Here is a 13,374-nt window from a genome sequence, read left to right on the forward strand (position 1 = left end):
GGTAGCACTAATGATTCTCCCATGAGGTTTTCGCTTAGTTTTATATTCCCCATTTAAGAATATATGTGAATTAAAATGGATCAACATTCCGTGGGTGCTCCTCAGCTCTAACGGATAAACTAAGATTTATGCATTGCGAGTGGAAGATGTGGACATGGCGTGAGCCAAATTGTTGGCATTTTTGTTTAAAATGGGTTTATACAAAGTCGCCGCACCTGACATAGAACGATTTTTTTAAACATTTTCCATGCAGCCTAGTAATTGCCCATTGAGCTATTCATCATATGTAGTATACGGTAACGGTGCCACAAAGCCAACTTGTGGGGGACTGAGCTATCGGTTGGATATCTTAAAATGTCATATGTGTGAACTTATGTAGCTGACAGTTTGACCATGCACAAGAAGGTTATCAGACAAAAATAAAGTAAAAAAAACTGTTTTGGATGTGGGAAAATGATTGAAATGTACTGTATAAGAAAATGTATGCGATATAAAGAATCCATTACTGCGTGTGAAAATGTTGGATTTGTAAAACGCTATACAGAGTAATGGTTACACCAAGCATAAATACTGAACGTTGTATGGGCAGTTAAATGGTCTGGGCAGATATGTCACGGTGGGTTATCACATCCGAGGATCGTGAGCGATGGCAACAGCCTTGGGAGACTTTTATCCAGCAGTGGATTGATCCTCACAGATGATGATGAAGTTCACCATACATGCATCATATCATCTGGGTATGTTGAACTTTAACTTCTTTCGCAATGTACGTAGCCAGCCGTATTAATCGAAGGTGAAATCATTGCTTTATCAATGATAATTGCTTTTTCATTTGTATATGTGCGATGTTGTACAATACTGGTTTTCTTCAACATTCTGCTGCGAGAAAGCCACTGTCACAAAGACCTCTGCACGTACTCATGGGGGCCTTTGGCGTTCGTTGCACCGCAGATTGCCTGTCTTCTCAGTGCCCCACGTCATTACTCAGTAGAGATGTGATTTGAACTGTCAAACCTGAGCGGTTGATCTTGTTGGTGCGTGGTGCGTTGACCATTGTGATATTCAGTTTCTCCCTTCGGGAATGTGAGCGTATGGGGTGCCACGGTGGCACGGTGGCGAGATGTTAATCACCTCGTCAGGTACACGGGAGGTCGTGGGTTTGATCCCGAGCCTGACGCCTATATATTTAGAAGCACGCGTCGAGAGTATTTGGCTGCGATAAATGCCCATGTGATAAGAAACTTGGTTGAGACATCATTCGTGACCAGGTCGCTTCTGAAAAAGCTACATGCTCAGTGGGCCTTACCTGGTAGAATAAAAAATAGTTTAGTTTTTAGTTTAGTATGTTTATAGCTTCGAATGTGTGACTGGTTGTTTGCAGGTTCTTGTGTACTCCCTCGGAATGACTCTGTACTGGGCGGCTGATTACCAAGTGCCTGACAAACAGGTAAAGCATCACTTGGCAGTCGCGCTCAAAATTCAGAGTGGCTCAGTAGTACGGTAGTTGCAATGTTCGCAATCCGAGACATTGTAGAACATTTTTGCCTGGAAATTACCATCTCGATTGAAGCAATGGGCAGGTGTCATGAGCACCTTCTCGGAGAAAGGCCTTGCCGTTAGCTGTGGTGTGTGAGCAAATCATTGCAGGGCTGCATTTTTACCTTTTAACTGTGCACTGTAATTTCTTAGAAGTGTAACAAAAAAATACTCGGCACGAGTGTGACATTGTGCGGAATGTGTTACGGTATTATAGATTTGCACTCTGCATACAATGCTTATTATAGGACTCAAATATATATAATCGGCTGGGCTTTATTCAAATATATTATTGAACTTTTTACGAAGGATACAATACAATACATAGAGGTATATATGTTTTGTGAAACGGCGGCGCTGCGGTTAGCGCACTGTTCTATCAGCCCAGCCATCCAAGTTTGATCTGTGGCCATGGCTAACATCAGTGACGAGTTATATCTGAACCAGTCCCAGGCACCCCTCTTACAGCCCACGCTGACGAGTGTCGTGACGATCATGTATCACCCATGACTGACACAGCATTTATCCAGCGGTGGGTTGATGAAGGGCTGTACAAAAACAGTTTGTAGCCTATTCCAATATGTTAATGAAGTGGTTCTTAACCTTTTCTGCAGCCTTGCACCCCTTGGATTCTCAATCGTAATTTTTTTACAATGTTAATAAATGCATAGGTTTGATGAAACAAAGTAGTTGTACTTACGTGCCTGTGCTTGATTTGTGTTTTGACAATCTACCGACTAAAACAATCTGGCCATGTCTCGCACCCGCAGGGGGTGCGTGCACCCCAGGTTAAGAACCACTGTGTTAATGTTAATTGAAACATAAGACATACAAATTCATCGCGCAGGATGCTTATGCTGAAGTCGGGCATGACCACGTTTCTCTGTGAAGCTATATTGCCATCTGCGTTTGATGTCGGCAGGGCTGAGAGCTGCCCTTTTGTTCTCCGCAGCCCATAAATCTGGGCGAGCACATCAACGGGCTTCTGCTGAGCATGTGTGAGGACTCGGTTCATCTCCGCACGCCCGTGTCTGCCATCCTGAGCGCCTGCATTGAGCACAGCAAGCTGAGTGGCGCCAAGCCAGCGAGCACATCTGTCAGAAATCTGGCGAGGATGGTGCTGGGCAGCATCACACAGGTCTCTTTCTTCACTCTGTGCAGGGACGTCGGTGATTAACGGGGGTGGGGGGGTGGGGGGAATAAAAGAAAAGCACTTGGCAGTGTGAAATGCTCGTGGTGTTATATTTTGAACTGTACTGCTCCATCACCTGTGAACAAATCGCCCGGAATGAGCCCCCCCCATATTGTCGGATGTGATAAGCTAAGCAGGTTTAGAGCCTGCATAGCGCTTGGATGGGAGACCGCTATGCGGCACCGCGTTGCCATTGGCGTCTGCCGGGCTGCAGTGCTTTGTGGAGAGCAGAGCAACATTCATTTTTGTACTGTACTTCTATGCACCCAAGTCCAAAGCAGAGTGCCACGGTGGCGAGATGTTAACTACCTCGACTGGTATACAGGAGGTCGTGGGTTTGATGCCGACCCGAACGCTTCTATATTTAGATACGTGTGTGTAGATAATTTGGCTGCTGTAAATTTCCACGTGATAAGCCACTTTGTTGAGCTATCATTTGCGAAAAAGAGCTAGATTGCTCAGTGTGTCTTACCTGGGAAAACAAAAAAAATTGTTTAGTTTATAATGCCAAACCTGAATTGTGACAAATTGTAAACTCGCTGGAGGGGTGAATGATTGAACGCCTTACGGTCATGTCAAGTTGTCGCTGTATATTGCGTCGACTTGATGGTTGGTAAAAATAGAAACCTGCACCGTGGAGGCGTGAGCGTGATGGGGTTTTCGAAGCGCTGTAAAGTACACATTTACGAAATAAATAAGCCCAAAGACACATGATGGGGCATTAAAACTGAAACAATTAATCCTCTTAAAATCGGTACCGATTATTGTACAATTAGCATATTTTTTGTCACAGTACAACATGTTCTTTCGGCAGGCTTTTGTATATTTCTGACGGTTATCGGGAAAACAGGAAAATGAATGCAATTGTATTCGTATTTTGGACACGTTACATACAAGTAAAACGTTCAAAACGACCGTCAAATATTCCCCCGCTATCACTCTTCAGCTGGACAAGACTAATGGCGGCACGGAGGGGGCAGAGGATGTGCACTCGCGAAGACAGCGCATCCGGGAGAAGCTCAGGAGAAGAACGCAACCGGTATCGCTAGGCCTGCCCGAGGGAGTCGTGAGCGTAGACGCAGGCAACGGTGAGGCTATGGCAACCCCCCTTCGGTGTTTTTCTTTCGCTCGTGCGGCAGGCACGAGTCGAATTGTATTCACTGGAGAGGCCTGAATGTCCCATCACAACGAAAATGTTGATAATATTATCAACATTTTGTGAATTGGGAAATTGGTTTCCCTTTTTAGTGCCTTTAATCTGCGTATTTAGTTTTCCTACAAATTTAATGTTATTTTTTTGTATGCTTCCCTTTGTGCTGTGTGGTTTATATAGAGTGTACAGTGTCTTTGTTTTATGAGGTTAATAATGCATCACACTGTTTTAAACAACCGGGCGATATGACTAATTTAAAATGGACTATTAACCAAATGATGCCCTGGTTTTGGTTGGCAGTATTTGTAACGCAAGTTTATAAGTAAAAGTATAAAAACACATGTAGTTGTGTTTTCACTTTTATACAATGTGCTTATATAATAGACATTTTACACGTAGAAAGACGACGTACATATGTGAGTTAAACACATTCACATTTTATACCCTCAAACAAGACTTTTGTTGAATTTTTCCCAAGACTTCCAGTGCATTCCAAAGTAGAGCATCAATGACAATGCAAGGCTCCTTTGTACCACCACGTTTCATTGCGTCGGTTAATTTTGCATTGCATGCAGATGGTGCACCTGTAATTCAGCACCGGAGGCAAGGGGGTTGTTGGATCACACATATGTCCTGAAATGCCCTTCCTTTTGGGCATCGAGGTCGCCATACGCTGGCTCGCCTGGAGATGGCAGCGGAGCAATTGGGTTGATCTCCATTTGTTTCTATCTCTACGGGGATAGTGTTGCCCCCATTTCAGGGCCTCGGAGCTTGGGCAGTTGCTGGTTTTGGTTCTGGCTGCCTCCCCCACTTGTCTGGGGTTCCCCAAAGCTCTGAATATAAGGAAATCTGGGAGTTACAAATTTTCACGTACTGCATTTTCCAAAACATGTTGTCTTCATATGATGTGCAGTGGGATGTAACGATGCATAGCTTAATTGATTAAAATATATTCCTACGCTCACAATACATGCAACAAAGTGTTCATGGTAGAATCAGTGATTATATTTTTGCATGCATTGTATGTAATTCTGTAGCCATTGTATGTAATTCTGTAGACACATAATCGTCCCATTGTCATTAAAAAAAACAAATCTTGAATCGAATTGTAACGTGGAATCATGACAATTCATCGAATCATGAGGTTTGGCTAATTTTTTTCTGGGCCTATTAAGAATGTATAATGTGATTATTTAATGTAATGTTTTGCAGGAAGGGACATGTCCCATGCTGCCATGCTGAGACACAGAACAGACAGGCCTGCCATCAATCACATGAGCAACGGGCTCAGCAAGTCGGTGGGACATCTCGCGTACGCCGCCAATAGGGCCGAGGACGCCTGGCGCTCCGCGGGGCATCTTGACGATGCGAGGACGACGACGCCAACGGCGTCGTCCTCCTCGAGGGCCTACGAGCCTCCGTTCTCAGGGCGGCCACCAGAGTCGACCCGCGGCTACGAAGTGGCCGACCAGCATTCGCGCCACGGCACGCCGTTGCCCTGGTCCGAAAACCGGTACCACACCATCGGGCACGAAGTGCGCTCGCGCAGCCCCCGCGACACCGCCGTCGTCACCCCCGTCGGCTCGGAGGCGTCCATGTCGACGGTGCGCGCGAGCCGCTACGACGAGCCGTACGCCGCGCCGCCCGCGCCGAGGCCCAGGAGCCACACGCTGGGCCGCGTCGCCGGCTACCCCGGCCCGGCCTACGCCGACGACGGAGGCGGCGGCGCGTGGCACTCGGCGAGGGACGGCGGGGGGCGGCCGCGCTCGGAAGTGATGGCGACGCCGGTGTACGCCTCGACGTCGGCGCTGTCCGACGCCTACGAGAGGATCCGCGAGAAGCAGAGGACCCTCCACGTCTTGCGTGAAGCCCTGGGAACTGAAGGTGTTTAAATTATATGCGTATTTTCTGTTCCACAATTACATCCCGATTGGGCTAGTATCAAAGTACCCAGTGGTATAGCAGGGTTTGGCGTGGGGCCCTTGTCCAAGGAATGAAATGACGATCCCCTGTCCGCCTTCCTCCGCTCCGCGTGGGTCTCGGCGCAGTGGCACGGCTTGTATAATCGATAGCTATGCTACGGGAATTATCTGTTCAGATCGCTTGCAGAGCAGCGCAAGATATCGCAAAGCTACTTCTGATATCCCTTCAAGTTGCCCTTTGGTCCACACAGTAGAGGCAGCACTCTTTCACCCACCCTGCTTTGACAGTCAAGTGTTCATTGCATGTAAGTCAAACCGATATATAATTTTTTCTCAGAGCTAGCTGGAATTCATAATTAAGTGCAGAACCAATTTTATGTTGTGTTGTGCTTTTTGTGCATCCATTGGTTTTCGTTAACTCACTCCGCTTCAAAAGCACAGCTTCGATCTCAGGATCTTCGCGATGGGATTCACTTCAAGGAAACTGACAGAAAATCGTGACGAATTTATTGCGAGTAGGGTGGGGGGGGTGAATCGTTCATGCCTAAAAATACGATTTGCTTTAAAAGGTAATTCTGTAACTCAATTTACTTCTTAAACATGTAATTCACTGTATACTATTCAAGTGGTTGTAAGGGTAACAATACCAATTAGTGTCTGTGTTTACACAGCCATTCATCCTTGTTTTATCTGAGCTATTCTACGATGCCGATATACAATTGACTAAAATGTTAATACTTTTTACACGTTGGTAATTCTGAACGTCGGAGGCACGCATTGTGTAACCACACGGGCAGTCACCAGGATGTTGTGTGAAACACATTCCTTGGAGGGCCTCAGCAGCACAGAAAGAAATGCCTCCTTTACCACAGTTGACTGATTAGAGCCTCCGTCTCAGAGCCCCCAGGCTGCGTGTCTGGGCCTGCCGCCCCTATTGACAAACTCGGGTCGTCATTTAAATCAATACCCCTTTACAAATAGCAGGGGCTAGAAAAAAGTACGTGAAATGCAAAGTAAATATTTTATAAGTAATCTTGCAGAAAAGGGCTTGTAAAAGCAGGTTGCTACCTTCAAGGGCAATAATATGTTCAGTATGCATCTCTTAAGCTGTGCTCAATGATAACTGTGAGATTTTTGAAGCCGCGCATCTTGGAAAAAGATGCTGCTGAATGCAACCCGTGTTCAGAGATGGCCTTTATTGCCTCTGCCTTTAGATAAGAGCGCCTTCTGTGCTTGACACACAGGCTTGCAACATCGAATTCATTTGCGCCTCGCAACTTAACGTCGGTGTTGGTGCCTCGTCTCCACGGCGGGGAAAAATGCGCTCGGCTCGGTTGAGAGGGAAGGGCGCTGCTTTCCAGTTAAAAATCATTTAAGTGGAAGCATGGCTTCACCTTTCATTTTCAACGCATCTATCATGCATAATTCATTTACAGCCCCGTGACAGTCGGCCGCTACATAGAGGGCTCCCCCACACCGTGTCGGTCGTGAAGGCCTTTTTATCATACTTCACCACTCTGTTTTCGTGCTGGTTGTTCAAGGGTGGAGGGGGGGGTTGGCAGGACCGCTTCATATGGTCAGAAATTGAACTCGGAGGCCCCGGCTTCATGTCGCAGTGCGCTTGACCGTTGTGCCACCGCTCCTCTCCATCAGAATCATTACCTCTCAAATCGGAACTAAAACTTGAAACTCGATGCTGAAGACAGGAGTGCGAAGAGGGCTGATGTTGATTTATAGTCTTGGATTGGTTTCCCTGTGCCTCGTGTAAATCAGAACACTTGTAAATCATTTTTCGTATGGCAACAATGATTAACGCATCCGACACATTTGATTACTTGGTAATATAACGAACCCTTACATTCACCAAATATTTGTATGAATCCCGTGTAGTATGGCATGACATTGTTTACATATATACGTATTTTATAATGACCCTTTAATTTGGCAGGTGTAATGGGACTTTCAAGCCCGCCATTTCCGTGCTGTTAAATACAACTCATGTTTTCAGTAGCAGCTCACCGAATTGGCCTCTCTGTACACACTATTTGAGTGTTTATAGACGCAGCTCACTTGTTATTCACCACTGCTTTGGCAATCTCTCATGCAGCCCTGCCTTCTTTGTGTACTTTTGTGTTCCAAACTGCATTGACCCCAATCCAAGGAATGCCTTTTGTGAGACGGTGAAATAACTCTGCTTGAGACGACACGACACGGAGCCAGCACCTGTCAGAGGACAACTCCGTGATGAATCCTGACGCCCGATGAAGTCTAATTCCCCGCGATGCCCCCCAAACAGTTGAACAGAGACCTTGGCCGGGACGTGGCGCAATTCATATTCAGGGTTAAGTTGCAGCGCAAGTGATTTTTCAAAAGCAAAGGCGGCCTTGGACAAAAGTGCCCCGTTGTACAAAGGCGTCACTGTTGTCTCCCCTGCGCTTTCGCCTCTCGAAGGTCGGGAGCGCCAGCTCGCCGCCAGCTACGTGAGCGATAGCTGCAGCACGTCCGCAGAGGAGGTGCCCAGCAGGGATTTGCCCACGAGACAAGGTGAGCGCCGCTTACACGATTAGAGACTCTCGCTCGTTTTTTGTCCTGCGTCAGCACGACTTAAAAAAAATACAAAAGGTTCAATCAACGGGGGCAGTCCTGCAATTTGCCAGTTCATGCCACTGCTGGGAACTCCGCTCACGAGAGCTTTAGAGAGAGAGGGAGCCCCCCTCCTAGAGGGTATTTGGCCTACTCTGCCACTCCTGTGCCAATTATCTCTGAAGCGGTGAGAGTACCCACACCTTACCCCACCTCGCATGCAACCTGCCGATGAAAAGACTGTGGTGTGCCCATTCATACTGCTTGGTGGACAGAGGTGGATAGAATTAAGATACGTGCCGATTGTTTCAACTGCCGTGATGTGCTATGTTTCGCACAGCATCATCCTGCTCGGCATTATGCATGCGTGGTCTCTATTTGCACTGCACGTAATAGCATCGTAAACAGACCCATTCATTTGACACTGAAGCTGAGAATTCTCTGGGGTGGGACTTGTGGTGAGTGGTTATCACACTACGTTGCTTATCTCACATCGGTCACCACGCTACACTGTGAACCTGGTTATCTGAGTTTGATTCTCTGCCGCGACAATCAGAGCCAGTCCTGGGCACCAACTTCGCAAACCAGCACTGAACAAGGTGGGGAAGTATGGTCAAACAAGCAATGTGACTGACGAGGTATGGGGAGGCCTTTTTCCAGCAATAGATGGACAAACGACTGCAAATATTTTTGTTAAAATGATTATTACGTGCTGCAAATGATTATTACGTGCTGCAGTTCACATACACCCTGCTGCCACTATAGATTCTACATGCATTACAATGACAAAATCGATTTAGAAGTCATCGCGGTGCTGAATAATAACAAACGGCTGAAAATTATTATTGTACATATCTAAATCTTGACTTGCCGCTTGGCTGGAGTTGAAAGAATGCCTCTCCTTTGACCTGTGTGTCTTTCAAGCAAGATGTTTATTTTTGAATATTTGTTGTGGCAAGATCACTGTTTTTTCCCCCCTTGTGTTTGGAGCGTGATGGAGGTTGTAGCTATTCATTGGCAGGATGCGGAAGAAGTCTATTCAGCGGTTTGTAGTAATTGGATACACCAACTCTGTTGGTGTTCATTATGCATGAAGCGATTGTCGAGCCCCAGTCTGTGAGCATTTCCTTATACTCAGCGTAATTAACTTCATTTTCATTCCAAACTGAAAAACCTTGTCCACTATTTTCTAAAATCAGGCGTTGTTCTAACCCATCCGTGACATTGTCTAAGGTGCTAAATGTAATCACAATTTTTTTTCTTTACTACAGTGCATATTGTATGTTTCTTTCTTTGATTTCTAAATGTACTTCATTTGCTTTTTTCATCACCAAAACGTCTTGTACATTACCGAACCTGTTTACGCGCCAAGAACACCAATTGCATTGCAAACAACCGAAGACTCTCTCAACCTCTGTCCCTTGTTTCTGCAGGGGCCAGGAGTGATGTAGCCTCCTCGAATCGTGCGATGTCACCGGTAACGTTTGAGGACGACGGTTTCTCCGGCAGCCGCCAATTCCCGCACATTGACAGGTACCGCCACACAGTACGACAAAAGCAGTGCGCCCAGAGGCGCTAACATTTATACGGCGCTGCGATATTGGGGCGCGCTTCGCAGGGGCGATCCCTTCATCAATCCACTGCTGGACGAGTGCCTCGCCCTGACGTGCCGCTCGAAGGGGGTTATTTAACCTTCCTCCACGCTGGTCTGGGCGCGTTGGTGAAGGAGGGAAGGGCACGTAGAGATATGTGAACGTTGAGGCACAACAGTGCAACAATGGATTTTGCTGCACACGCCTTCTGCTGCCCACAACGTAGCCTCGCAGCAGCCCACAGCATCTGTTTCATGCGTGGTGGTGGTGGTCACCCATTCAAGCACGGTCCAGGCTCCGGCCTGCTTGGCTTCTGAGCTCTGATCATATCGGGCACATTGTTCGTGATTTGGTCAAAGGTAAATGGATTTGTTCAATCGTTTGGAAGTTCCAGTCTTTCCAGGGTAATGGAAGATCACGGAACACAGAACAAACTTGTATACCTCACTCGAAGCTCACTTTCACGGCCAGTGGCTGGCACTGGGTGAGTTTCAAGAGCTCGTATTTTCACAGCAGTCCGAGCCTGGGCCTACCGATCCCACGTGCGGCTACGAGTGCAGCGCGGCAGAATCCTTCGTTACACCGTACTTCTGTGCTCCCCTCACCTACGTTGCCTGCATTCGCCAACACACCCATAAAAACGATGAAGTGTGACCAAAACAACCCCCCACGAAATACACGGTGTGAGGAGGGCCCTCGTCCCGCATTAAATGATAAAAGGGGGGTGGTACAATCTGATTATCTATTTAGGCAAACCTCAAGTCGCGGTGGGTTCGATCCAGACCCTGACGTCTGTATATTTGGAGTTTGCGTGTTCTCCCCGTGGTCGCGTGGATTTTTCTCTGGGTCCTGTGGTTTTTCCCTCCACGTTTAGAAACACGCATTTAGAGTATTTGGCTGCTATAAGCCACTTCGTTGAGCCATCATTTGTGGCCAAGGTCGCTTTGGAAAAAAGAGCTATATAGCTCAGCGGGCCTTAACTGGTCGGTAAAAAAAAAAACGTTAGTATTTATTTCTGCCGGCAATAAAGGCGGCGAAAGGCAGAGCCTGTTCGCACACACAGCTTACGGCTCACTCACACGCTCGAGACGATTTGACCGCGCCATGTTTCCTTCCCTCCCCGCCCCACCAGGCGGTACGATTTTACGCCGCCGGACAAGGTGCCGAGCCGCGAGGTGATGCTGCGGCGGCAGGGAGAGGAGCTGCGCGAGCTGCAGGCTCGCATGAGGCAGAGGCAGGGCTACCCGGCGCCGCTGTCCCCGCTGCGCGAGTCGTACGCGGCGGCGACGCCGCTGTCGCCCATCCACGAGCTCTACAACTCCCCGCAGCGGCAGGACGGCAGCACCGAGGTTGGGACGCGCGCCGGAGTAGCGCGGTCTCTGACTTGGAAGGTTGAAAAGTTACACGGGTTGCGGGTTTGTAACGCGCGCCCGCGTAGCTTTCGACGGTTTTCGGAGGCGCGTGAAACCATAGACGAGCGGAAAGGCTGCCGGGAACCGGTGCCAGCGGCTTCCCAAGCTCTCTGGCCGTAGATTTGGATGTTTGGCCAACTCCATTCGTGAGCGACTATACACGTGATCTGCTCGCGCTTCTGATTGATACGAGTGTGTTTCTCATCTGCTACCAATCCAAGCTTGTGTGAGCTTTGTAAAAGATAACCTGGTGAATGGTAGACAGTACACACACACACACACATAATCTGATGTTACTTGGTCACTTCACAGGTATAGAAACACCGGGCAATTTTTCCATTACTAAAGTAAAATATGCAGTCCGTAATGGCTTGGCTCATGCCAATGTTGGCGGAAAGGGGGTCTGCACTGGAGCCAGCTCCAGAGAGCCCCTCTAGAAAGAATTTGGCCAATTCTGTTACACCGGTGGGAGTACCCACATTTTTTACCCCACTGCATGCGACCTGACGATGAACTAACTGTGATGGACCAATTTGTACTCCTGGGTGGAAGAAGCGGGGTTGGGGATTTAATAAACGTGGACCAGGAGAAGGAATCGGCAGTCTCTGGCTTGCAAGTCCAGTGTGCAAACCACTACACCGGAGCAGCACTTTCCTGGTGTGTTACGTATGGATTGTTCTTGTCTCCTTGTGTGTGTGTGTGAATATCTCTGCCCCTCCACACAATAAAGGTCACGTTTGGTCCAGAGTTTGTGAGGTTGGCCAGCGAACCACCGATAGCCCTCGAGGTCCCAGTCTCCATATTGGTGCAGGTGAGTTGCCGTGAGAGAGTTGCTAACAATGCTCTACAGATGCTTACGGCCCATCCACCGCCTCCCCCCCCCCCCCCCCCCACACTCTCGCCCCCACCATATCCTCGACGAAAATAACAAATATCATCTGCGGGCATTGTAATGTAAAAGTATTGATTCCATGACATGTTGCACTCTCTCTTGTTTTGTTGAAAATGCAACACGTGCCTCAATTACACTACCCAAGGGAGAGGGAAAAAAAAATTACATTATGCCATCGGCAATGCTTCAGGCAGCACCCGTTGTTTAAAACATCACCTGCTATATACTTTCTTCTCCTCTTCAGTGCAGTGTTTTTGACGAATGTGTCGAATTATTCATATTATTCGGGCTTGTATGTATGTTGAACTTCTTTCGCACTGTATGTAGCCAACCGTGCTAATCGGAGGTGTGGAGGAAGGACAACAAACTCAACACAAAAAGCAGTTCTAAAGGAATGAGTTTTCAATTTGGTATTGTGCAGTGTATTGTAATGTATAGCGTTGTTTATTGTAGTGTATAGCGTAGTGTAGTGTTTCGTGTAGTATGTATGTTGAACTTTCGCACCGTACGTAGCCAACCGCACTAATCGGAGGTACGGGGGGAAGGACAACAAATGGAACACAAAAAAATAAATTCTAATTTTCAAAAAGAAATGTGTCGGTAGTGAAGCTTGCGCATGGAATTAAATTTGCGCGCGCGCGAGAGAGAGAGAGAGACGCTCGTGGCTTTCGCAGACTTCACGTCGTCGTCGTCGACCCACCCCCCCAGCGTGAGCCGCTCGCTCATCCTCGGAATTCCCTTTTCCCCCCCTCCTGCCCCGAGCAGTCCAAGAAGGGCAAGGCGGAGGACACGCGACGGCAGCTCATGGTGATCCTGCTCAACGGGCAGAGGCTGGAGCTCACCACGGACCCCAAGGCCAAGGGGAAGGAGGTGTTTGACTTGGTGGTGGCCCACACTGCGATGGTGGAGCCGTCTCTCTTTGGCCTCGCCTACAGGAAAGGTAATGGTCTGTGAAAGCCACTGTGTATCCATTTATGGTTTGATTACTTTTTTTTTTATCTTTTCCTACGTATTTATGCAGTTAACAAAGTGCTCGTCTGCTCGCACGACACCAAAATCTTTACCGTACTAAACAAAGACCAAGATCCCCCG

The 13,374-nt window shown here is 47.8% G+C and overlaps 1 protein-coding gene across 3 annotated transcripts in view; it reads left to right on the plus strand.

The window, feature by feature from the left end:
* Nucleotides 1–13,374, plus strand: part of LOC116940313 (tyrosine-protein phosphatase non-receptor type 13-like) — a 78,905-nt gene that overhangs the window by 17,464 nt on the left and 48,067 nt on the right. For 2 of the 3 annotated variants that reach the window (XM_032949961.2, XM_076065709.1), the window contains exons 4-12: nucleotides 1,382–1,447; nucleotides 2,489–2,674; nucleotides 3,675–3,816; nucleotides 5,094–5,765; nucleotides 8,255–8,347; nucleotides 9,820–9,919; nucleotides 11,111–11,327; nucleotides 12,121–12,201; nucleotides 13,048–13,222. In XM_032949961.2, the coding sequence (XP_032805852.2) occupies nucleotides 1,382–1,447; nucleotides 2,489–2,674; nucleotides 3,675–3,816; nucleotides 5,094–5,765; nucleotides 8,255–8,347; nucleotides 9,820–9,919; nucleotides 11,111–11,327; nucleotides 12,121–12,201; nucleotides 13,048–13,222 (1,732 nt within the window). The other variant, XM_032949962.2, reaches the window with a different exon arrangement.

Source organism: Petromyzon marinus, chromosome 8, assembly GCF_048934315.1.
Source record: "Petromyzon marinus isolate PM22_M1 ecotype Great Lakes invasive population chromosome 8, UKy_Petmar_22M1.pri1.0, whole genome shotgun sequence".
Classification (NCBI taxonomy): domain Eukaryota; kingdom Metazoa; phylum Chordata; class Hyperoartia; order Petromyzontiformes; family Petromyzontidae; genus Petromyzon; species Petromyzon marinus.